The sequence below is a fragment of the Pristiophorus japonicus genome, chromosome 11 (assembly GCF_044704955.1).
Source record: "Pristiophorus japonicus isolate sPriJap1 chromosome 11, sPriJap1.hap1, whole genome shotgun sequence".
NCBI lineage: Eukaryota > Metazoa > Chordata > Chondrichthyes > Pristiophoridae > Pristiophorus > Pristiophorus japonicus.
In genome coordinates, this window is record NC_091987.1 from 34,146,174 (window position 1) to 34,172,102 (window position 25,929).

At 46.3% G+C, this 25,929-nt stretch overlaps 1 protein-coding gene across 5 annotated transcripts in view; it reads left to right on the plus strand.

Annotated features, from left to right (window-relative positions):
* Window positions 1–25,929, plus strand: part of LOC139276009 (cilia- and flagella-associated protein 47-like) — a 1,107,008-nt gene that overhangs the window by 444,606 nt on the left and 636,473 nt on the right. For all 5 annotated transcript variants that reach the window (XM_070893331.1, XM_070893333.1, XM_070893335.1 and 2 more), the window contains one exon: window positions 7,934–8,046. In XM_070893331.1, the coding sequence (XP_070749432.1) occupies window positions 7,934–8,046 (113 nt within the window). The remainder of the gene's footprint in view (window positions 1–7,933; window positions 8,047–25,929) is intronic.

Genomic DNA, 25,929 nt, shown 5'->3' on the forward strand with positions numbered 1-25,929 from the left:
GGTGTACAAAAGTGGCGCACCTCTGGTGAGTGCGCCAGAAATCTCTACTGGCCAAATTTGGGTCCATAGGGGTCAAGTTTCGGCCTCAGTTGTTCCTATTTTTTTGGAGCAACTGGCTTGAATGGAGTATCTTAGAAATTGCAATTCTCGGCATTTAGTTTGTTCCAGTTCTAGTGAGTTAGAACAGTTTCGTTTTGGAACAGATTTTTTTTTCAAAAGGGGGTGTGTCTGGCCACTTACGTCTGTTTTGAAAGTTTAGGCCGTAAAAACTTACTCCAAACTAACTTAGAATGGAGTAAGTGTAGATTTTTGTATGCTCAGAAAAACCTTGCCTACACTTTAGATATCAAGCGTAGGTTACAAATCAGGCGTAGGGAATGAGGGGTCGGGGGGGAGGGTGGGGGGGAAGGGAAGTAATTAAATTCTACAAGCATTCAACAGTCTTATACAAATATAGAGCCACCCTGAATAAAAAATTATAAACAAAGCAAATATAAAATATTGAATATTCCGACCTGTGTGAAGCAGCAGCAGCCTTCGAGCTGCGGTGCTTCAGGCAGGCATTCCACGTAGGAGACAGGGGCGGCGTCAGTGACTCGACGGCAGCCCAACAATGGCAGCAAACAGCCTTCAAGCTGCGGTGCTTCAGGCAGGCCTTCCTTCCATGTAGGAGACAGGGGCGGCGTCAGTGACTCGATGGCAGCCCAATAACGGCAGCAAGCAGCCTTCGAGCTGCGGTGCTTCAGGCAGGCCTTCCTTCCATGTAGGAGGCAGGGGTGGCGTCAGTGGCTCGACGCCAGCCGAAGAAACAGGAAGCAGCCTTCGAGCTGTGAGGGAGGCTGAGGCCATTCGGCCAGGGGACAGGGTAGGTGTGCAGAGCACCGGGAGGGAGAGGCAGCTAGCTAGCCAGTTTGAAACTTAAATTTGTAATTGCAGAATGGGTGCTGCATTGTCAACACCACGGATTATGCAATGGTTTGCCAGCAATTCACTGCATAGGAGAGAATTGATTAGAGCTCACCGCACCAGGAACGTCATAGCCTGTAGGCTGATGGGCAGGAGACCTTACCCACGGCGGCAATATCGAACCAGGCGCTCGTACCTGGACATGAGCGAGGCTGATTGTGTCAAAAGGCTACGTTTTTGCGGAGAAGTTGTCGTTGAGATCTGTGATATGCTGAGAGCAGATTTGCAGCCCAGAAGCAGAACGCCAACTGCCTTGTCTGTTGAAGTGAAGGTAACAGCTGCACTTGCCTTCTATGCCTCGGGATCGTTTCAGGCTACAACTGGAGATGTGTGCGCCATCTCTCAACGTGCAGTACATGGCTGCGTTTACCAGGTCACGGCTGAACTGTATGCGCGGAGGAATGACTTCATCAAGTTCCCAATGACCGCACAAGCGATCCATGAGAGGACTGTGGGCTTCTTCAGGATTGCTGGCTTCCCAAAGGTGCAGGGCTGCATTGATTGTACCCACATCGCCTTGCGAGCACCTGTGGAGGATTCCGAGCAGTACAGAAATAGAAAAGGTTTCCACTCCATCAATGTGCAGCCTGTGTGTGACGACAAGCAGCGCATCATGTCAGTCGATGCAAGATACCTTGGCAGCACCCATGATGCATTCATCCTATGCAACAGCGTTATATCTGACATGTTTCAGCAGCAGCCAGAAGGGCAGAGCTGGCTACTGGGAGACAAAGGGTACGGCCTGGCCACCTGGCTCATGACGCCCCTACGCGTGACACGGACGGAAGCTGACCGTCAATACAACATGGCGCACATTGTGACGCGCAGCATCATTGAGAGGACCATTGGCATATTGAAACAGCGTTTCCGATGCCTGGACCATTCCGGAGGCCACTTGCAATACTCTCCTCAGATTGTCGGTCACTACATTGTTGTGTGCTGCATGCTCCATAACTTAGCCATCATGAGGCAGCAGGAGCTGGTTGTGGAACAAGAAGACCCACATGAGAGGCCAGTGCCTGATGATAGTAATTTGGAAGAGCAGGATGAGGATGATGATGACGATCAGGAAAGCATGCAAGTGCCTGATGCCGGAGCACGAGGTCGGAGGAGGGCCGTCCATCGTGCTCCTTTAATGATTGCTCGAGCCCTGCACCAGCAGCTCATCAGTGAACACTTTAATTACTGATGCCTGAGGGCTCTACAACAACTGTTGTGCATGAACATGTTTATTCTTTGCAGTTGTTCCTATGTTGTGTTGTGTTAATGGAACATGATTCAGTTTTAATGAAAAAATATTTTATTGAAAAGTTAACGTCACTGTAATAAAATATTTGTTGTATCAAACTTTACTTTTTAATATGACTCTTGAAGATCATTTAAAAACTTTAAGATCACTTATAAACCTGTAAAGTTACAAAACAATTTCAATGTGCAAAATCTTACACTCTTAAGATCACTTAAACTTCAAGATCACCTTTTAGGTGCAAAATTAAATAAGTTACAAAAAGTGAGAGCATTTACATTATAATATCACTTAAAAACCCTAAGATCACTTATAAGTTATAAAGTTACAAAAGTTACAAAACAATTTCAAATTGAAAAATCTTACACTCTCTTAAGATCACTTAAACTTCAGGATCACTTTTTAGGTGCAAAATTAAATAAGATACAAAATGTGAGAGCATTTACACTATAAGATCATTTAAAAACCTTAAGATCACTTATAAGTTGTAAAGTTACAAAACTTACAAAACAATTTCAATTTGAAAAACGCTACTACAGCTACATCAAGAACAAAAACAAAAGCAGCAAAGAAAGGCTGCAACCATCTCTCATCCACATCTCAGTGAATGTTCACTCCTTCATGGGGGTATCATTTGATTGGCCGGGCTGTGTGCCCTTATTGCAGCTACCTCCCTGAGGGCCTGTGCCGCCACTTGCATGCCCTCCCTGACGGCCTGTGCCGTTGATTGCACTCTCTCGGACATTCCCTCCCTAAGTTCCCGTGTCATTACTGCTATTTTTCCTGTCAGTACCGTCACCTCTTCACCCACTGCACTGACGCTATCGTTGATTGATCGGGTAAGCTCATTGGTCTCCATACCCAATGCCACAACCTGAGCCGCATCTATTGCACGCGGCATCTGAGGAGAGCGTGTCTCCAATCTCCTTCTCCTCTGCCTGGGTCTGCCTCGCGGCACCACTACACAGGGAGCCGCGGGCAGGGATGGTGGGACGCTCAGTGTTCCAAACGGCAGTACTAGAGAGAGAGACGCAGGCTGGGACGGTGGGGCGCTCGGTGTTCCAGATGGCAGCACTTGAGGGCGAGCCATGGGCTGGGATGATGGGTGAATGGGTGTAAACTGCTCCATGATATCACCAGCACCACTGGGACCCGCAACGTCGGAATCAAAACCATGGAAGGTGGAACAAGAACCTGTGCGAGTGGGAGGCACAGGCTCGGACAGTGGTGCACTGGCTGTAAACTGCTGCATTACACCAGCAGCACCACTGGGACCCGCAACATAAGAACATAAGAACATAAGAATTAGGAACAGGAGTAGGCCATCTAGCCCCTCGAGCCTGCTCCGCCATTCAACAAGATCATGGCTGATCTGGCCATGGACTCAGCTCCACTTACCCACCCGCTCCCCGTAACCCTTAATTCCCTTATTGGTTAAAAATCTATCTATCTGTGACTTGAATACATTCAATGAGCTAGCCTCAACTGCTTCCTTAGGCAGAGAATTCCACAGATTCACAACCCTCTGAGAGAAGAAATTCCTTCTCAACTTGGTTTTAAATTGGCTTCCCCGTATTTTGAGGCTGTGCCCCCTAGTTATAGTCTCCCCGACCAGTGGAAACAACCTCTCTGCCTCGATTTTGTCTATCCCTTTCATTATTTTAAATGTTTCTATAAGATCACTCCTCATCCTTCTGAACTCCAATGAGTAAAGATCCAGTCTGCTCAATCTATCATCATAAGATAACCCTCTCATCTCCGGAATCAGCCCAGTGAATCGTCTCTGTACCCCCTCCAAAGCTAGTATATCCTTCCTTAAGTAAGGTGACCAAAACTGCACGCAGTACTCCAGGTGCGGCCTCACTAATACCCTATACAGTTGCAGCAGGACCTCCCTGCTTTTGTACTCCATCCTTCTCGCAATGAAGGCCAACATTCCATTCGCCTTCCTGATTACCTGCTGCATCTGCAAACTAACTTTTTGGGATTCATGCACAAGGACTCACAGGTCCCTCTGCACTGCAGCATGTTGTAATTTCTCCCCATTCAAATAATATTCCCTTTTACTGTTTTTCTTTCCCAAGGTGGATGACCTCACATTTTCCGACATTGTATTCCATCTGCCAAACCTTAGCCCATTCGCTTAACCTATCTAAATCTCTTTGCAGCCTCTCTACGTCCTCTACACAACCCGCTTTCCCACTAATCTTTGTGTCATCTGCAAATTTTGTTACACTACACTCTGTCCCCTCTTCCAGGTCATCTATGTATATTGTAAACAGTTGTGGTCCCAGCACCGATCCCTGTGGCACACCACTAACCACTGATTTCCAACCCAAAAAGGACCCATTTATCCCGACTCTCTGCTTTCTGTTAGCCAACCAATTCTCTATCCATGCTAATACATTTCCTCTGACTCCGCGTACCTTTATCTTCTGCAGTAACCTTTTGTGTGGCACCTTATCGAATGCCTTTTGGAAATCTAAATACATCACATCCATCGGTACACCTCTATCCACCATGCTCGTTATATCCTCAAAGAATTTCAGTAAATTAGTCAAACATGATTTCCCCTTCATGAATCCATGTTGCGTCTGCTTGATTGCACTATTCCTATCTAGATGTCCCACTATTTCTTCCTTAATGATAGCTTCAAGCATTTTCCCCACTACAGATGTTAAACTAACCGGCCTATAGTTACCTGCCTTTTGTCTGCCCTCTTTTTTAAACAGAGGCGTTACATTAGCTGCTTTCTAATCCGCTGGTACCTCCCCAGAGTCCAGAGAATTTTGGTCCAGAGAACATCGGAATCAAAATCATGGACGGTGGAACCATAACCTATGCAAGGGGTTGAAACTCTGATGCCCCTTAATGGGGGCTCATAAACATTAATTTGGAAGCTCTTCCCTGAAGACATTTTAGTCATCGCCGCCAGCATCCAGTCTGGATCGTCCGCATCTGGTTGTACTCGTTCTTGTTCTGTATCTTCAGGATCCTCAGGGTTGGCATCATCATCATCATCATCATCATCTGCAGGATGGGTGGCATGAGTACTCTCACACATAGCAGGCCAGACAGCAGGTTGATTTGAAGGACCATGATGCATTTTCAGGACTTACCCTCTTCCTCGTGTACGGGCCCAGCTTGTGCTGTACTGATTGCTTTTCTCCAAGTACGACTCATCATAGCAGCTACCCTCTGTTCCAAGGGTGTCAGTGGATGCAGATTGGGCATGCCTCCTCCTGTTCGAGTTGCTTCCCTTTTGTTGTGGGCCAAATTCTTCTGCAAAGAGTAAAATATAACTTTTTACAGAGTGCGTCTTTCTGCAGGGTGGGACATACAGATAGTCACATTACAATTACGATTACATTAAAAAATTAAAATATTACTTCCTAACTACTTGACCAAGGTCGTGCCATTTCTTTTTGCACTGGCTTCCAGATCTCATGGTATGCACCATTGCGCAGTAATCTTCTGCAACTTGGTTCCAGCGTTTCTTCATTTCTTTAGGTGCCACTTTTATGCGACCTCTGTTGCTGGTATCTAGCTTCTGCCTCCTCTGCTCAATGATGTTTACTAATATCTCCATTTCCTCATGCAAGAAATTATTTGTTCTTGGTGGACATTGTTCCATTGCTGTATTGAATTGACACTCTTTATTTTTCAAAACACACAGTTCTTATTTTGCATGAACCAATGCAGCACTTGTTCTGGAGGTTTAGCAGCGAAAAGCAGCACTCACTGATTTCAGCAGGTGATTTCTTCAACAGTGCTGCTAAAAGCACTCCTTGAGACACCAAAAAAATCACCAAAATTCAATCCCAAGCCTGTCCAGAGGTCCACGAACAAAATCAGCACTTTTCTTCAAGTTCCTTTAAAAATGGCCGAGTGCCAATGTTTATGGGCTATTGCGCGTGCGCGCTCCAACGAGCACGCGCAGGGCTGTCAGCATGACATTCTCTCATTTGACTTAGCCCCGCCCCCCTGCACTTGCAGAATCGCGCGACTCTGAGGCTCCGCCCCCTGCTGATGTCTGCGCGCCGCACCGAGCTCCGAGGGACCTGCAGGGAGCCCGAGAATTGCAAGGTACATTTTTGTCATGCTTTTAGGCGCGAAAAACAGGCGTCCATGTCGGGGCTGCGCCATTCTCGTGTGGTTTGTTATGGGAGTCACACAGCTTTGGTACGGCTCTCTGATGTCTGAGTCTCACCGCCTTGAAGCTGGGCTTCAGCAATAGGGTGTGGGAATCAGTGAATTGAATTAGGTTTTTTATTGTTTTTATAACTTGCTGTGTATTCTAAAATGTCATAACATTGTACGAAAACTTTAGTTGGAAGTTATTTGTATCAATGATGTTTTTGTTGAATCAGTGACATTTACTTACTGTTTCTTATTGCGATTGATATTGTAGAAACATTACAGAAGTAGTTTTTGTTTAAACATTACTTATCCTTAAATCTTTCTATTCTTTTGTGTTCTTCCTTTGATTTAGAAATAATTATATTCATCTCACTACAAAACAAATAGTCAACTATTTTATACAGGGCTTGGTGGCACTCTGACACTCAATTAAGGTAAATACAATAACATTTGCAAGCAGTGGGCAAATGTCACGTGATAAAATGTCATGTGATTAAGCATCACACGAGCATCACATGATCAAATGCCATGTGATCAAATCTCCAGGAATATGTCAAACCAGAGATGGCCACGCTAGATGAGGCAAATCAGGGAGTATAGATTTGATGACACCAAAGTGAGGTTTAAAGAGTCTGTAGTTTGTAAGAAGAAGGCTTGAGAAAATGTCACAGTTATGAGTTCCTAAAACAGAAAAATATCAAGTGTGCCTCAGGTCTTCCTGTTCCGGCGAAGGGATCGTTCTCTGCTCCCAGATTGCCCTGGCAGGCTGGCACTATCCAATTGTATTTCCATCTACTGAAACACTACATTGGAACATCAGAAATTGCAGAACCAGAAAAGACTATGCAGTCCATCTAGCTGTTGCAAAAATGAATACCTTTCCATCGCCTATTCTCTCAAGTATCAATCCAACTTACCCTTAAATGTTTCCATAATATCTGTATCCACTGTCTTCCTGGGCATTCAATTTCACATGTTGACTATTCTCTGTGTAAAGTAATCAAATTTAAACTGTCTATGTACCTTCCCTTTTCTATCCTCGAGCACTCGCGCTCATGTCAATCTCCAAAACATTAATGTGGTTCAATTTATCTGTTTCCTTAAGGGAGTCACAGGTAGACTTCTTATTATTTGGCTGAGCAATGCAGTGGAGAATGATGATCTTCCATTCTCTGGCCAATTCAACATGTTTCAACACATTTATTTCTAGGACAATTAATTTTTTTGCTATTTTTAGTACGAGTGCATTTATGAAGTTTGTTTATAAAATTATAATTTTTAAAGTCGCATTTTACAATAACATTTAACAAATAACATCGAATAAATAACATTTTACTGTTTTATGGAATAGAATTTTACAACATGGAAGGATGCCATTCAACCCATTGTTCCTGTGTCAGCTCTCTGCAAGAGCCCTCAATTTAATTTCATTCCCCACTGAAAAGAGAACATGGAAAGTTAAGGGGCGATTTGATGAGATGTTTTGTTGAAAATTCAATGCAAATGTTTAATTTAATGACCCTTGAGCAGCTCTATGTTGCTCTGTCAAAGATAAGATTAATTTTTATTATTTTAATGCAGGTTCGATTACAAAACCCCATCACAAGACGTATAGTGTATTTTGCAACAATAGTAGGGAAAGAGGCAACTGATTTCTCTTTGCCCAATGGAAACAAAGTGACAGTCCCCCCAAGGTAAATTGAAGTCTTAATATTATGTCCTTTTTGTGCCTGTGGTTTGTTTTATGTTGTGTTTGTTAAATGCCCTATTTCTTTACAGGAGAAACATATGGGGGTAGAGTTTCTGTTTTGGGTGCAATCGGCGATTCAGGCCCAAATTGTGTCCAAAATTGCGCCTGTTTTGAAAAGTGTTTTCTTTCCCCTGAGTTTCTGCTCAAATTAATTTGCATGTCACTGAATGCAACATCTGCAATGAAGCAGCGTAATTGGGCAGTTGTTTGAAACATAATTTTTTTTTAAAGTTTGGTTACTACAGCTGAAAATGGGTTTATTATAAAATGCACCACCTGTGAGTAACCCGATTTTAAATGACTGAAAATGACTTAAAAAAAATATAAAACTATTTTCTCAAGTTAAAATTGGGGTACAACAACAACAATAACCTGTATTTATATAGCATCTGTAATGTAGTAAAACATCCCAAGGCGCTTCACAGGATTATAAGACAAAACATTTGACACCGAGCCACATAAGGAGAATTTAGGGCAGCAAAAAGGTAGATTTTAAGGAATGTCTTAAAGGAGGAATGAGGTATAGAGGCAGAGACGTTTAGGTAGGGAATTCCAGAGCTTAGGGTCAAGGCAACAGAATGCACAGCCATCAATGGTAGAGTAATTATAATCAGGAATGCTCAAGTGGGCAGAATTAGGGGAGCACAGCTATCTCAGGGGATATGGGGCTGGAGGAGATTACAGAAATATGGAGGTGCGAGGCCATGGAGGGATTTGAAAACAAGGATGAGAGTTTTAAAATTGAGGCATTGCAGGGGTGATGAGTAAACAAAACTTGGTGCGAGTTAGGGCACGTGTAGCAGAGTTTTGGATCAACTCAAGTTTATGTAGGGTAGAACGTGGGAGGCCAGCCAGGAGTGCATTTGAATAGCCAAGTCTAGAGGTAACAAAGGCATGGATGAGGGTTTCAGCAGTGGATGAGCTGAGGCAAAGGCGGAGACGGGCGATGTTATGGAGGTGGAAATAGGCGGTCTTAGTTATGCCACGGATGTGTGGTCGGAAGCTCATTTCAGGGTCAAATATGACACCAGGATTGTGAAGAGTGTGGTTCAGCCTCAGTCAGATGTTAGGGAGTGGCTAGGTAATGGAGTTTGTGGTGGGGACCAAAAACAATGGCTTTGGTCTTCCCAATATTTAATTGGAGAAAATTTACGCTCATCCAGAACTGGATGTCGAACAAGCAATCTGACAATTTAGAGACTGTGCAGGGGTCAATAGAAGTGATAGTGAGGTAATGCTGTGTGTCATCAGCGTACATGTGGAAACTGACGCTGTGTTTTTGGATGATATTGCCAGGAGGCAGCATGCAGATGAGATATAGGAGGGGGCCAAGGGTAGATCCTTGGGGGAAGAAAATCTATTGTAGGTGATTCTCTGGCTATGATTAGACAGATAAGAATGGAACCAGATGAGTGCAGTCTCACCCAGCAGAACTACCATGGAGAGGTGTTGGAGGAGGATGGAGTGGTTAACCGTGTCAAAGGCTGCAGACAAGTCAAGAAGGACGAGGAGGGATAGTTTATCTTTGTCACAGTTACAAAGAATGTCATTTGTGACTTTGATGAGAGCCATTTCGATACCATGGCAGGGACGGAAACCTGATTGGAGGGATTCAATCGTGGAGTTGCAAGAAAGATGGGCACGAATTTGGGAGACGACAAAATGTTCAGGGACTTTGGAGAGGAAAGTGATGTTGGAGATGGGGCAGTAGTTTTCAAGGATGGAGGAGTCAAAGATTGTATTTTTGAGGAGGGGACAGTACCTGCGGAGAGAGAACCACTAACAATGTCAGCTAACATGGGAGCCAATAAAGGAAGTTGAGTGGTCAACAGTTTAGTGGGAATAGGGTCAATGGAGCAGGAAATGGATCTCATGGACAAGATGAGCATGGAACGGTCATGAGGGGAGATCAGAGAGAAACTAGAGAAAAATGTGAGTTCAGAGCTAGGGCAGGGGGGAACCTCAGAGGAAGTTTGACCCAATGGGCTAGGGGAAGGAAGGAAAGTGACAGAGACAGCTAAATGGATGGTCTCAATCTTAGAAACAAAGGAGTCCATGAGCTCCTCACACTTGGTGTCGGAGGTGAGGGTGGAGGAGACAGGGAGAGGGGTTTAAGAAGATGGTTAGTCGTAGAGAATAGAAGCCGGGGTTTGTATTCCAGAATTATTCTGCAATAGTGAGCAATTTTAGCAGACGAGAACAGTATCTGATAATGCTTTATGTGGTCCAATCAGATCTGGTGGTGAATTGCTAAACCAGTTGTCTGCCATATTCATTCAAGTCTGCGTCCCTTGGACTTAAGGGAGCAAAAAATAAGGGACTAGGGCATCAAAAGTGGTGGTGAGGGTGTGGTTGAGCAGATCAGCAGCTGCAGAAATGTCATGAATGGAGGGCCAAAGAGTGGACAGTTGGGATTTCGTAAGTGCAGTTGTCAGAGAGATGGGAGAGAGTTCTTTCCAGGGTCTGACACAGAAGGAAATAGGTTGTCACCTCGGCTAGCTGTTTGGGGAGTGATAATTAAAGGCTGTGGTGGTCAGGTAGGCCAAACTTTATTCTTCACACCAGTCTGGTACCTACTGAATATTTTTGACGGCTTGTTGCTGCACGATGCCTCAGCCCTCCACTCTCTGAGAGTGATTGGGGCTGTAATGGAAGTCACACAGGTCCCATAGCCCCACAGAAATGTTTAAGAATTTTGCAACCCATCATTGGGCCTTCCCTTTAAGCGAGGAAAGGAGCCTCTGATGCTGGCAGCACTGCACTGAACATTCTTCAGCGCTCTGTCACTACTGCCCCTCTCACACACTTTAGCGCCATAAGCGAAGTGGTTGCCGCTTGATTTAGCACTCCAATTCCCTCTTGGAGCGCTGAAGTTCCTGGGATTAAAAAAGGATTATCGCCTGGTGATACATTTCTCTGATTTCAAAAGTTATCGACCCACATGGGGTACAATGGAATTTCTAGCCCATAGTTTGTAGAGAAGAAACCATACCATATGAAAAATCTATATACAAACACAAACACACTATATATATTATAGTGAAACTAGTTATGGCCCTTGCGGCCCTGTGCTTGAATAATATCTTTTTGAGGGGGGAGCGGGGCAAGGGCCGACCACAGCTCGTATTCAACTAAGATGAATATCAGACCACTTGCCTTACTGGCAGAGGAGGATTGGAGTGGCAACAAGAGGGGGGGGGGCGTGGGGCGGGGCGGGGTGGGGCGGGGGGCGGGGTGAATTGCGAGCACTGTGGAGTCTGGGGATCACTCCTGCTCCTGCTGGTTCCACTGGAAGCAATGTGGGCCCCTTAAAAACTGATAATGATGATACAGGTATTGTCAATGAAAATATGAAATGGCAGACATGTTAAATAATTACTTTGTGTCAGTATTTACATTAGAGGAAGAGGACATCCCAAGGAAACTAATATTCAATCAGGGACAGAGACTCACTAAAATTAACGTAACCAAATTTACAGTAATAAAGAAAATCATGACACCAAAGAGTGACAAATCCCAGGACTAGATAGTTTTCATCTCAGGGTTTTAAAGGAAATAGGTGAGAAAATTGCAGATGCCCTAATTATAATCTTCCAAAGTTCTCTTGATTTGGGAACTGTTCCTTTAGATTGGAAATTGCGCATGTCACTCCACTTGCAGCCTGCTTCTGCCTCTGCCTCTGTTGAAGCCACAGGGGTTGCACCTCGTAGAAGGACGCGTAAAATATAAAAGCCACAATCCTAATTGCACAAGGGTATCCACATCAGTGTATAAAGAAGTGTTATTGTTAAGTTTCCATTACTGTTAGCACACACACGAAAGTGTTTATCTTCACCACTTTCTGGTCATGCCCATTTTTGTCTGCTACCTTGGAAGTGGCTTCGTGAGTTGGATTAAATGGTGAGACATTATGTAACCTCCATCAATGAAGGTCAGTATGACATGAATGTCTTGGCCATTGTAGGGATGCTTTATGGTGTTGTTACTGGGGTGGGGGGGGTGGGTTGGAGGGGGTGGATCTTGGAACAGCATGTGGCAGCCATATGGGTGCCTTGCAGGAATCTAAGTAAATTTGGCCATGACTAGGCGTTCCGTGGCACCCTGGGCAGCAATTTGCTCTGCTGCTGGTGTCATCTGTAATATGTCCTTACTATACAGTATAAATGCACACGAAGCCCATACTTGAGAGAAGGTCACTCTGTGACCAGTAACCTTTATTAGCCAGCACTGAAGTGATGAAGGTGGGTGGAGCTTCCCCTTTTATACCTGAAAGTCCAGGTTAGGAGTGTCTCCCACAAGTTCACCACCTAGTTGTCAATGTTCTCACGGTGGACTACTTAGGTCAGTTTATACATGGGTTACAATGACAGTTAAATACATGATATCACCTCCCCTCCCAAAGTCTTATTGGGATCACAAGTTAAGTCTCTCTGGTGATTTATGCTCCCTTGTAGAGCGCCTGAGTTGGGGCTCCGGTTGTTGGGCGCTGGCCTGAGTGTCTGCTATTTACGGTGCCTCAGGCCTGTCCGGACTGCCCACAGTGATTGGGCTCTCCTCCACTTGGTCCTGGTGTTCGGTCACCTGTGGAGGAGTGAACTCGACATCGTGTTCTTCCTCTGCTTCTTCTATGGGTTTGCTGAACCTCCTTGTTTGATCCACGTGTTTGCGGCAGATTTGTCCATTGGTAAGTTTAACTACCAGAATCCTATTCCCATCTTTGGCAATCACAGTGCCTGCGAGTCATTTAGGCCCTGCAGCGTAGTTGAGGACAAAGACAGGGTCATTGACATCAATACTTCGCGCCCTCGCAATCCCGTCATGGTAGTCACATTGTGACTGGCGTCTGCTCTCAACGATCTCTTTCATAGTAGGGTGTATAAGGGTTAACCTGGTTTTGAGCGTCCTTTTCACTAGCAGCTCTGCGGGTGGAACCCCTGTGAGCGAGTGTGGTCGGGAACTAATTGGCCAACAGGAGGCGTGATAAGTGGCTTTGTAGGGAACCCTCTTGGATTCTGAGCATCCCCTGTTTGATTATCTGCACTGCTCATCCACCTGGCCGTTTGAGGCCAGCTTGAATGGTGCCGTTCTGACATGGTTGATACGATTTCCTGCCACGAATCCTGGAATTCAATACTTGTAAAGCACGGGCCATTGTCGCTGACCAAGACGTCCGGTAGACCATGGGCGGCGAACATTGCCCGTAGACTTTCTACCGTGGCAGAGAATGTGCTTCAATTGAGAATGTCACACTCGATCCATTTGGAGTAGGCGTCTACTACAACCAAAAATATTATTCCCATGAAAGGGCCTGCGTAGTCCACATGGATGCATGACCATGGCTTGGCGGGCCAGGACCAAGGGCTACGGGGGGGCTTCCCTGGGCGCATTGCCCAACTGGGCACACGTGTTGCACTTGCGAACACAAAGTTCCAGGTCTGCATCTATCCCTGGCCACCAAATGTGTGACCTGGCAGTTGCCTTCATCTTTCTGCCCATCTGGGGCATGACTACTTGGTTTCCCCATAGTAGGCAATCGGCCTGAATCGAGAGTTCATCCTTGCACCTGTGAAATGGTTTGAATTCCTCAGGGCATGCTCCGTACGTGGCTGCCCAGTCCCCATTCAGGACACATTTCTTGACTAAAGATAGTACCGGGTCTCTATTTGTCCAGACTTTGATCTGACGGGCTGTCACTGGTGAGCCTTCGCTTTCGAAAGCTTCAACAGCCATGACCATCTCAGCAGCATGCTCGGTTGCCCCCTCGGTGGTGGCTAGTGGGAGCCTGCTGAGTGCATCGGCGCAGTTTTCAGTGCCCGGTCTGTGCTGAATTGTATAGTCATAGGCGGCTAACGTGAGTGCCCACCTCTGTATGCGGGCTGATGCATTTGCACTTATGGCCTTGTTGTCGGCCAAAAGGGACGTTAGGGGTTTGTGATCTGTCTCCAGATCAAATTTCCTGCCAAACAGGTACTGGTGCATTCTTTTTACAGCATATACACATGCAAGCGCTTCCTTTACTACCATCCAGTAACCCCGTTCTGCCTGGGACAGACTTCTGGAGGCATAAGCTACCGGCTGTAACTGACCCTTGGCATTAACATGCTGCAACACACACCCGACCCCATAGGACGACGCATCGCACGTTAAAACGAGTTTCTTACATGGGTCAAATAACATTAACAGATTGTTGGAGATAACAAATTGCGTGCTCGATCAAAAGCCCTTTCTTGGCTGTCCCCCAGACCCATTCGCGACCTTTGCGTAGGAGCACGTGTAGTGGCTCGAACAGCGTGCTCAATTTGGGAAGAAAGTTACCAAAATAGTTCAGGAGCCCCAAGAACAAACACAGCTCCGTCGTGTTGCGGGGTCTGGGTGCTCTCTGGATCGCTTCTGTTTTGGACGCAGTAGGTCTGATCCCGTCTGCTGCTACCCTCATCTCCAGGAATTCTACCTCTGGAGCTAAGAAGACGCACTTCGCCTTTTGCAGTCGCAGACCTATCCGGTCCAATCTGCGTAGCACCTCCTCCAGGTTGCGGAGGTGTTCTTCAGTATCACAACCCGTGATGAGGATGTCGTCTTGAAAAACCACTGTCCTTGGAATCGACTTGAGGAGGCTTTCCATATTTCGTTGAAAGATCGCGGTGGCCGAGCGAATCCCAAACGGGCATCTGTTGTACTCAAACAACCCCTTGTGTGTCGTGATGGTGGTCAGCTTCTTCGACTCACTCGCCAGCTCCTGGGTCATGTAAGCTGAGGTTAGGTCCAATTTTGAAAAAAGTTTGCCACCGGATAGCGTCGCAAAGAGGTCCTCCGCTCTCGGTAGCGGGTACTGGTCTCGGAGTGACACCCGATTGATGGTGGCTTTGTAATCACCACATATCCTGACCGATCCATCCGCCTTGAGCACCGGCACAATCGGGCTTGCCCAGTCACTGAATTCGACTGGCGAGAAGATGCCTACCCTCAGCAGGCGGTCCAATTAGCATTCTATCTTTTCCCGCATCACGTATGGCACCGCTCTGGCCTTGTGGTATACTGGCCTGGCATCCGGGTTTATGTGAATCACTACATTGGTCCCCATGAAAGTGCCAATGCTGGGTTGAAATAATGAGTCAAATTTGTCCAGCACTTGTGAGCATGATATTCGCTCCACAAAAGAAATTGCATTGACATCGCCCCATTTCCAGTTCATGACAGCCAGCCAACTTCTCCCCAGCAGTGCGGGACTGTCTCCCGGGATAATCCAGAGTGGCAACCTGTTCTCCGAATCTTTGTGGGTCACGACTACCGTGGCGCTGCCCAGCACCGGAATGATCTCCTTTGTATATAAGAACATAACATAAGAATTAGGAACAGGAGTAGGCCATCTAGCCCCTCGAGCCTGCTCTGCCACTCAACAAGATCATGGATGATCTGGCCGTGGACTCAGCTCCACTTACCCGCCTACTCCCCATAACCCTTAATTCCCTTATTGGTTAAAAATCTATCTATCTGTGATTTTAATATATTCAATGAGCTAGCCTCAACTGTGCGTCAATTGGCAATAATTTTGGCCTCCTGGCCTTGGACGCCCACAACTTGTCGAACTGTTTGATACTCATCAGGGGCTGGCTGGCCCCTGTGTCTCGCTCCATTGATACTGGGATGTCATTGAGGAGCACTTTAATCATTATTGGTGGCGTCCTGGTGTGTGAACTGTATATGTGCTCCACATGAACTCGCTGAACTTCAGCTTCCAGTGATTTCCCCCGTGTCCATTTGGCCTCGGAGGGCTTACATCGTCCCCGCCCTCCTCGTACATCATGGCTGCAGGCTTCCTGCACATACGTTCCAAGTGACCGCTGACATTGCAGTTTCTGCGGGTATATTGCTGATACCTGCAAGCTCTGGCTGTGTGTTTGCCTCCACACCTCCAACATGAGCCATTGTTGGAAACAAAAGGTCCATTACCAGTCGATCGTCTCTGACTGTCTCTGTAACTGTCCTTAAGCGCACCATTGACAGGTGTTGATGGCCCCATTACTGGCCGCATTGTCCCTTGCGATGGCATGAATCGCCGTTCAGCTAGCCATTGTCTCTGTTGAATTCCCCCTTTGGGTTCGACTACATACTGGGGCATGTCTGATTGCCCCTGTCTGCCTGGAGAACTGTGTGCCGTGTTAACCATGTTGACTCCCTGTCCATTTGCTGCATTTAAACCAAGATTTTTGTCAAACATCATTCTGGTCTCTTTCTCCCCTGAGATAAATGTCTGGGCCATCAAGGCCACCGTTTCCAGGGTCAAGTCTTTGGTCTCAATCAGTTTCCTGAAAACCCCAGCATGCCCGATGCCCTCAATAAAAAAGTCTCGCAGCATCTCCGCTCTGCATGCATCTGGGAACTTACATAGGCTCGCCAGTCGCCGGAGGTCTGCCACGACGTCTGGAACACTTTGCCCCTCTCGCCGCCAGTGCGTGTAAAACCGGTGTCTCGCCACGTGCATGCTGCTCGCTGGTTTAAAATGTTCCCTGATCAACTTACTGAGCTCTTCAAAAGTCTTGTCCACCGGCTTCTCTGGCGCTAGAAGGTCTTTCATCAGGGAGTACGTCCTGGATCCACAAACCGTCAGGAGATGAACCCTGCGTTTGTCGGCCGAATCCTGTCCCAGCCATTCCTTAGTGACGAAACTTTGCTGTAGTCTCTCAATAAAATCGTCCCAATCATCACCAACACAGTACCGCTCATCTGTGCTGCTAGTGGTTTAAATCCCAGTTTCTTGTCGCCAATAATATGTCCTTACTATACAGTATAAATGCACACGAGGCCCATACTTGAGAGAAGGTCAGTCTGTGACCAGTAACCTTTATTAGCCAGCACTGAAGTGATGAAGGTGGGTGGAGCTTCCCCTTTTATACCTGAAAGTCCAGGTTAGGAGTGTCTCCCACAAGTTCACCACCTAGTGGTCAATGTTCTCACAGTGTACAACTTAGGTCAGTTTATACACGGGTTACAATGACAGTTAAATACATGACAATCTGGAACTCATGTTCCTCCTCCTCATCTTCCAGCTGATGCTCCTCCTCCCCCTCTGAAGAGGCTCTGGGATGTACGCATTGCACGTCATGCAGCTCTAATCCTTGCTGCTGCGCTATGTTGTGCAGCACGCAGCAGACGACGATGATTCTGGAGATAATGGCTGATGCGTGCTGAAGGGCTCTTCCAGATCTGTCAAGGCATAGGAAGCGCATCTACAGCATGCCTATTGTTTGCTCTATGACACATCTGGTGGACATGTGGCTCTTCTTATAATGCTCCTCAGCCTCAGTACTTGGAGTCCTCAAGGTTATCATGAGCCACATCTTTAGTGGATAGCCCTTGTCTCCAAGTATCCAGCCAGTAAGTGTGTTTGGCGGTGTGAAGAACAGGGAGGGTGGATTGGCGCAGGACAAAAGAGTCAGGATAGGTGCAGGAGAATTTGCCGCACACATGCATGATGATCTTCCTACGGTTACAGGCTAGCTGCACATTGAGGGAGTATCGACTCGGAATCAGTTGTTAAGGACTGGAGAGTAGCTAATGTAACACCACTTTTTAAAAAGGGAAGGAGAGCGAAAGCGGGTAATTATAAACCGGTTAGCCTGACATCAATGGTGGGGAAAATGTTCGAATCAATTATTAAGGATGAAATAGCAGCGCGTTTGGAAAGCAGTGACAGGATCGGTCCAAGTCAGCATTGATTTATGAAGGGGAAATCATGCTTGAAAAATCTTCTGGAATTTTTTGAGGATGTAACTAGGTAGAGTGGACAAGGGAGAACCAGTGGATGTGGTGTATTTGGACTTTCAAAAGGCTTTTGACAAGGTCCCACACAAGAGATTAGTGTGCAAAATTAAAGCACATGGTATTGGGGGTAATATACTGACATGGATAGAGAATTATTGGCAGACAGGAAGTAGAGAGTCGTGATAAACGGGTCCTTTTCAGAATGGCAGGCAGTGACTAGTGGAGTGCCGCAGGGCTCAGTGCTGGATCCCCAGCTTTTTACAATATACATCAATGATTTGGATGAAGGAATTGAGTGTAATGTCTCCAAGTTTGCAGATGACACCAAACTGGGTGGCGGTGTGACCTATGAGGGGGACACTAAGAGGCTGCAGGGTGACTTAGACAGGTTAGGTGAGTTGGCAAATGCATGACAGATGCAGTATAATGTGGATAAATGTGAGGTTATCCACTTTGGGGGCAAAAATGCGAAGACAGAATATTATCTGAATGGTGGCAGATTAGGAAAAGGGGAGGTGCAACGAGACCTGGGAGTCATGGTTCATCAGTCATTGAAAGTTGGCATACAGGTACAGCAGGCGGTAAAGAAGGCAAATGGTAAGTTGGCCTTCATAGCTAGGGGATTTGAATATAGGAGCAGGGAGGTCATACTGCAGTTGTACAGGGCCTTGGTGAGGCCTCACCTGGAATATTGTGTTCAATTTTAGTCTCCTAATCTGAGGAAGGACGTTCTTGCTATTGAGGGAGTGCAGCGAAGGTTCACCAGACTGATTCCGGGATAGCCGGACTGACATATGAGGAGAGACTGGATCAACTGGGCCTTTATACATTGGAGTTTAGAAGGATGAGAGGGGATCTCATAGAAACATACAAGATTCTGACGGGATGGGACAGGTTAGATGCAGGTAGAATGTTCCCGATGTTGGGGAAGTCCAGAACCAGGGGACACAGTCTTAGGATAAGGGGTAGGCCATTTAGGACTAAGATGAGGAGAAACTTCTTCACTCAGAGAGTTGTTAACCTTTGGCATTCCCTGCCACAGGGAGTTGTTGATGCCAGCTCATTGGATATATTCAAGAGGGAGTTAGATATGGCCCTTATGGCAAAAGGGATCAAGGGGTATGGAGAGAAAGCAGGAAAGGGGTACTGAGGTTGAATGATCAGCCATGATCTTATCGAATGGTGGTGCAGGCTCGAAGGACCAAATGGTCTACTCCTGCACCTATTTTCTATGTTTCTAAGCCCTTGCGGTTGACAAAGACTCCTGGCTAATTTGGGGGTACCCTGATAGCCATATGTGTGTAGTTCGTTATGCCTTGCACCCATGGGAAGCCAGTCAGAACGGCAAAGCAGAGTGCCCTCTACGTAACATTGCCTTCATCAGTGGCAAAGTCCACATAATTGACTGTCTTGTTAAACATGGCATTGGTGACTGTGTGATGCATCTGTGGGCAGTCTACTGCGAGATGCCTCAAATGTCTGCTGCAGATCCGCGGAAGGAGTCTGAGGCGAAGAAGTTGAGGGCGATGGTGACTGTGACAGCCACTGGTCAGGGGTGTCCACCAGGTCCTCTGGGCTGCAGGTCTTGCTCCAGTAAGCTGCAAGTGTCTGTGACGACCTGGTATGATAGCCTGAGCCTCCTTTGCCACTGCTGCTCAGTCATGTTGAGGAAGCTCATCCTCTGCCTGTATACCCTGTGTTGGGCATATCGCCTCGGGTGCGGTGTAGCCCTACGCTAATGCCCTCTCTCCATATGTGATATGTGAATAAATGTATATGCCACATATCCTAGAATATAGAAGGTGACATATAACCAAGTAATGATAATTTTAACGTTTCATGTAATTTCAACAGGTTGCTTCTCTGACAGTGGAATTGTTAAGTTGAGCTGATGAAAATCATTAAATTTGTTTTGAACTGAAACTCATATTGCAATGAATAAACTGTCAAGTTTAGTCAGTGTAAGATTTCTAAATCTTTGGCATTAAATTGACAGCAAGACTGATTCTTTTAAAACAATTTGGAATAGTTTATTAAACACACACACATGCACATTTATCAGCAGTGGTCAGCTATCCTATGGATCGGCTTAGTTATAACAGATATGATGTTACAATAATGATTTATCAAAAGGTATAAAAAGATATACATCACTTCCCTCTGGCAAAGCACACGGCCTGTTTCTTGGTCTATAGAGAAAGGTCCTGCTTTTGCCGTGTGCTTATGAAAAAAAAAGGAGAGCCAGCAATCTTTGGCTTGACTTATTATACCCCTTAAGGCCATTGTTTCTCAGGAAGCCTCAGGATTGGATCTTGGTTCTAGGGCCATTCCAGATTGGTTTCTCCTCATACATGTCTGAATGGAGGGCCGCTGCCATTCCTTGATTAGTTTAATGGCTTTCCAATTAACACCTTTTCTAGTTTGGTGAGTTTCAAAGCTATGGAGACATGAACTTGCGGAAGTCATCCATTTTGTTTCAACACTGCAGCCTTTCCGTATAATCTACATTTTTAACATTTATATACATTTATATATATATAGAATCAATTTTATCATTACTAAACACTTCTATTCTTATATCAGGAAGACATAGAATTCTTATCAGTTGGTACAGAATTTGTATGACTGGTGGTGATAAATTACATTGACGGTTGGCTACTTGAAATTCTATAAGTCTTTTCAGATGGATAATTTACAATTTTACTAGCCTGCATAATTTGGTTTTCTTGAGAGTGGGAGACATGGATGTGTGTGTTTCATTTTGAGGATTGATTTGTATTTAATAACGTGGAGAGTAAAATAAACCAATAGAAATTAGTTAACAAAATGTATATATGGGCTAGATTTTACACTTTTTTTGCATGCATAACTCCCATTTAACGTCCATTTTACCGCTGAAATGATGTATAACGCCCAGATATCGGCAATTTAGCCACAAAATGGAAACTGACGTCCATTTTTCGGACACTTATCGCTGAGCGTTACTTTCCCCATGTGCGTTACACCGGGAAAAAAATAATACCGCCCGCCCACTTTTTTGGGGTGGAATCATCAGAATGGGTGAAATCAACGCCCATAATATCGCCCAGTGTTAGTTTCCGCACGTAATTAATGCCGAGGTTCAATAATAACGACCGCCCACTTTTTTTGTTGTAAAGATCACATTTGCCGAAACTAACGCCCAGGAGATCGCCCAGCATCACTTTCACCAACTCGCACACATCTCGCCCACAATATCGCTCGCCCAAAACACCGCTCTGAAAAAGTGGAACTGTTCTGAACGAATCACAGTGATGTGGGTGCCATTTTTCAAATCCCAGGACGCTTCATTGAAAAGGCTGCTTCAACTTCAGGGGAGTTTGGATTGACTCCAGAGTTCTTCTCAGGTGAAGTGACCATCTCAACAGATATATTTTCAGACTCTGGACTATTGGGGGTTTGCTCTAGGTGTATTTTAGTGAGGAAATCATTGCTTCTGATCAATCGCTATTATACTTTCATTGCAATGGGGCCAGCCATTTCTCAGCCTGCATCGATTAATACGCAGATGCTGCAGAGTGCAAATGGCTCAATGTCTAATGCACATTATTATGTGCCCAATTTAAGACATGCCAGAATGAGGAGGAAGTTCGGACCATACACACTCCGCATTTATAGGGAGAAGAGGTCTTACCTCGACGTTTCCAAGCACACCTGCCTTCGGAGACTGCGCCTTTCACAAGGTGGTGTTTATTGTGTTCCTAACATAGATGAGGCTGCACACAGGGAGGTTAAAGTAACAGTGACCTCAGTCTTTAATAAGACACTCCAGAGTGAGGAACAGGCCTTAGGGGCCGGCTTATATACAGTGCTCCCAAGGGATGCTGGGATCCCTTCAGGGGATGAGCTCCCTGGTGGTGGAACATAGGAGTGCATGCTTTACAGATACATAACATCACTCCCCCCCCCCCCAAAGTCAAAGTGAATACTATTTACAAGGTGAGGCGGTCGGGAGCCTTTCTTTCCCTGGTGGACCGCCTCGGTACAAATGTCTGTTCTGGTGTGTTGGCTGTGCCCTCGCTGGGCTGGCGTGTTGTTGGCCCTGCAGGGCTGCTAGGTGAGCCTGGCCTTGCTGGGCTGTTGGGCGTGATGGGTTCAATTTCCTGGTCCGGCATGGTGTCGTTGATCCTTTGGGTGTGTGTTGTGGGCTCGAAAAAGGTGATGTCTGCTGTGGGTTGTTCAGGGCAGTCTGTGAACCGCAGCCTTGTTTGGTCCAGGTGCTTTCTGCAACTTTGTCCATTGTCTTGTTTGACTACAAACACCCTATTCCCTTCTTTAGCTATCACCGTGCCCGCGATCCACTTGGGACCATGTCCATAGTTTAGCACATACACAGGGTCATTCAGATCAATTTCCCATGACAGAGTGGCGCGACCATCGTTTACATTTTGTTGCTGCCGCCTGCTCTCTACCTGATCATGCAGGTTGGGGTGAACCAGCAAGAGTCTGGTTTTAAGTGTCCTTTTCATGAGTAGCTCAGCCGGGGGCACCCCTGTGAGCGAGTGGGGTCTCGTGCGGTAACTGAGCAGTACTCGGGACAGGCGGGTTTTGTCATGTCTGTAACCTTCACATAACTGTAACCTTTATGCAACAACACTGTACACTGTATACACCTGAGAAATGCACACCTTACCACAGGGGGTGAACTTGTGGGAAACACTCCTCACCTGGTCATCCAGGTATATAAAGGGAGGTCCCACGCAGGGTCATCTCTTCTTGGTCCTGTGAATAAAGGTACAGGTCACAGAGTGACCTTGTCTCCAGTATGTGCCTCGTGTTGATTTGCTGTAGTGTGTAAGGACACAACAGGTTTGGAGTGAGCCTTCTGTGACTCGTTTAAGGTTCTGTTTGATGGTTTATACTGCCCGCTCTGCCTGCCCATTGGAGGCTGGTATAAACGGGGCCAAGGTGACATGTTTGATCCCATTGCGGGTCATGAATTCTTTAAATTCGACACTGGTGAAACATGGCCCGTTGTCACTGACTGTAGAATTTACCAATATTTCGCAAAGATTCCTGGTACCTTTCCCCTGCAGAGGAGAAGAATCCCTTTCTGGACTTTTAAAATAGAAGGAAAAACTTCAGGACACAAATGAGTTTTAAAGGGGGAGACGAGGCCTGCAGGGGATAAAAGGGGATACATTCATGGAGACCCCCTCCCAGTGTTTGGACTCATAGGAAAGGGAATTTAATTTGGAACTATCTACCAGAAAGTTTGAAATCCTAAAGTGCACATGGAAGAAACTACGAACTTTAATCGAATTTAGGATTTTTAAAGGGTGAATGTTGGGTCTGCAAGAAAAGGGGTGGGGTCAGTCTCTAAAGGGCCAGTTTGGACATTGGAGCGAATCAAATTGTCTGGGAACTGTTTACCCTCGAAACTTGTCCCTAGAAAACATTAGCATTGAAACAATCGACCATGGAAGAAACATTATCACCCCACCCAGAGGACCCAAATGTCACATACATATTCCAACACCTTTTCAACAGGCATAGAAATATCTGGCTCAGGCCAGACTAGCACAATGGACGAGAGCTGATCAACTTTGAAAAGCCTATTTACGCCAGATTAAAACCACTTAATCAAGTTTCAGTTAGTTGGCTGCAAAATTGAAACAAAGAGCTGGGCCAGATTCGGTGGGAGATAAGGAAGCCTTTTTGGGGTATATCTATTCCCAGTTTTACAAGGAAAAATACACAGACTCGAACACAGAGACAGACACAAGCAGCCGGAGCTGGGTAGTGAAGAAATGGAGTAGTGAAGAAAACTACAAGAAATCGTCAAGGACCGAGCACGAGGCCCACGAAACGGAAGGTTGTCAGCAACCAAATTGACAACCACTCTACAATCTACTTCTGAATGATCCAACGGGTGAGAAATTACCAAAAAGGACTAACTAAAGCTATTCCTAACCAAAGAAAGTGGGTACTTACCCCATACATCCAAAACGCAACTTACCGCATCAACGGACGCATCCCAACCGAAGACTACGCAGTCCAAAATCCTCTCCTCCGTCCGGGGTACGGCTCGCCTAGAAGGTCAAGTGCAGCGAACCCCGAAGCCATGATTCACCGGCAACTGTCGAAAGGAATTGGTGAGCATAGCCCCTGAACCCCCAGAGCTATAACTTAGTTAGTTAGGGGAATTGGGAGGGGGGAGGCTGGGATAACTTGTGTAAATGTATCTGCATTCTCCTCTTTACCCCATTTAGAGTTTAGGCTGTATTCTTTTCCCCACAGGCTGTAATTTGACATTTTATTCAATGTGTTGTACCCCTCAGTGTGTATTGGTATTACTATTCTGTGTGTGTTATTAAAGGTGTGCCTTTTACTTTTTTTTAGACACAATAAAGCCATACCTGCTTCCTACCTTGAAACCGATTGTCTGTCCAAGTCTGTCACAGTCCCTTCATAATTCCAATGTCTAAAACCAAGGGTGTGGAAACGATTCGGAACTGCTCATATAAGGTCATAAGGGAAAGCTGACCCCCTGAAAACCACCCCTTACATGACCAGCATGTCAGGCAGGCTGTGGGTGGCAAACATGGCCCTCAGGCTTTCAATGGTGGCGGTGGCGGTGCTTCCCGACATTATTTCACATTCAATCCATTTTGAAAAAGCATCCACCACCACCAGGAACATTTTACCGAGAAACGGGTCCGCATAGTCGACATGGATCCTCGACCATGGTCTGGAGGGCCAGGACCACAAACTTAGTGGTGCCTCAACTGAGAACATATGCTGCATTGCCGTACACAGGACTCTAAGTCAGAGTCGACACCGGGCCACCACACGTGGGGTCTGGCTATCGCTTTCATCATTACTATACCGGGTGTGTGCTGTGGAGATCCGAGATGAACGTCTCCCTGCCCTTTTTTGGTAGCACTACGCGGTTACCCCACAACAGGCAGTCTGCCTGAATGGACAGCTCGTCCTTTCGCCGCTGGAACGGCTTGATTGTCTCTTGCATTTCAACGGGGATGCTGGCCCAGCTCCCATGCAGTACACAATTTTTTACTAGGGAAAGCAGAGGATCTTGGCTGGTCCAAGTCCTAATCTGGCGGGCCGTGACAGGTGATTTATCATTTTCAAACGTTTCCATGACCATCAACAAGTCTGCCGGCTGTGCCACCATCAACAAGTTTGCAGTCTGCGCCATTTCCACCCCCGTGGTGGGCAACGGTAGCTGACTGAGAGCATCCACACAGTTCTCGGTGCCTGGCCTGTGGCGGATGGTATAGTTATACGCTGATAGCGCGAGTGCCCACCTTTGTATGCGAGCTGAGACATTAGTATTTATCGCCTTGTTTTCAGTGAACAGGGATGTGAGGGGCTTGTGATCGGTTTCCAGCTCAAATTTGAGACCAAACAGATACTGATGCATTTTCTTTACCCCGAACACACACACGAATGCCTCTTTCTCAATCATGCTGTAGAATTTCTCGGCCTTAGACAAGCTCCTGGAAGCATGGGCGACAGGTTGCAACTTCCCCGCAATGCTAGCTTGTTGTAATACACACCCGACTCCGTACGACGACGCGTCACCTGCTAGCACAAGTCTTTTACACGGTTTATACAATACAAGCAACTTGTTGGAGCATAAAATGTTTCTGGCTTTCTCAAAAGCAATTACTTGTTTTTTTTCCCCATACCCAGTTCTCTCCTTTGCGCAATAACACATGTAGGTGCTTAACCCCAGTAGGAAGTTACCAAAATAGTTGAGGAGCCCCAGGAACGACCGCAGCTCCGTGATGTTCTGTGGCCTGGGCGCGTTCCTGATAGCCTCTGTCTTGGCGTCTGTGGGCCGAATGCCATCCGCCGCGATCTTTCTCCCCAAAAACTCCACTTCTGTTGCCATGAAGACGCATTTCGACCTCTTCAGCCGCAGCCCTACGTGATCCTGGAGGACCTCGTCCAGGTTTTGTAGGTGCTCGGCGGTGTCCCGACCCGTGACCAATACGTCGTCCTGAAAGACCACCGTGTGTGGTATCGATTTGAGTAGGCTCTCCATGTTTCTCTGTAAGAT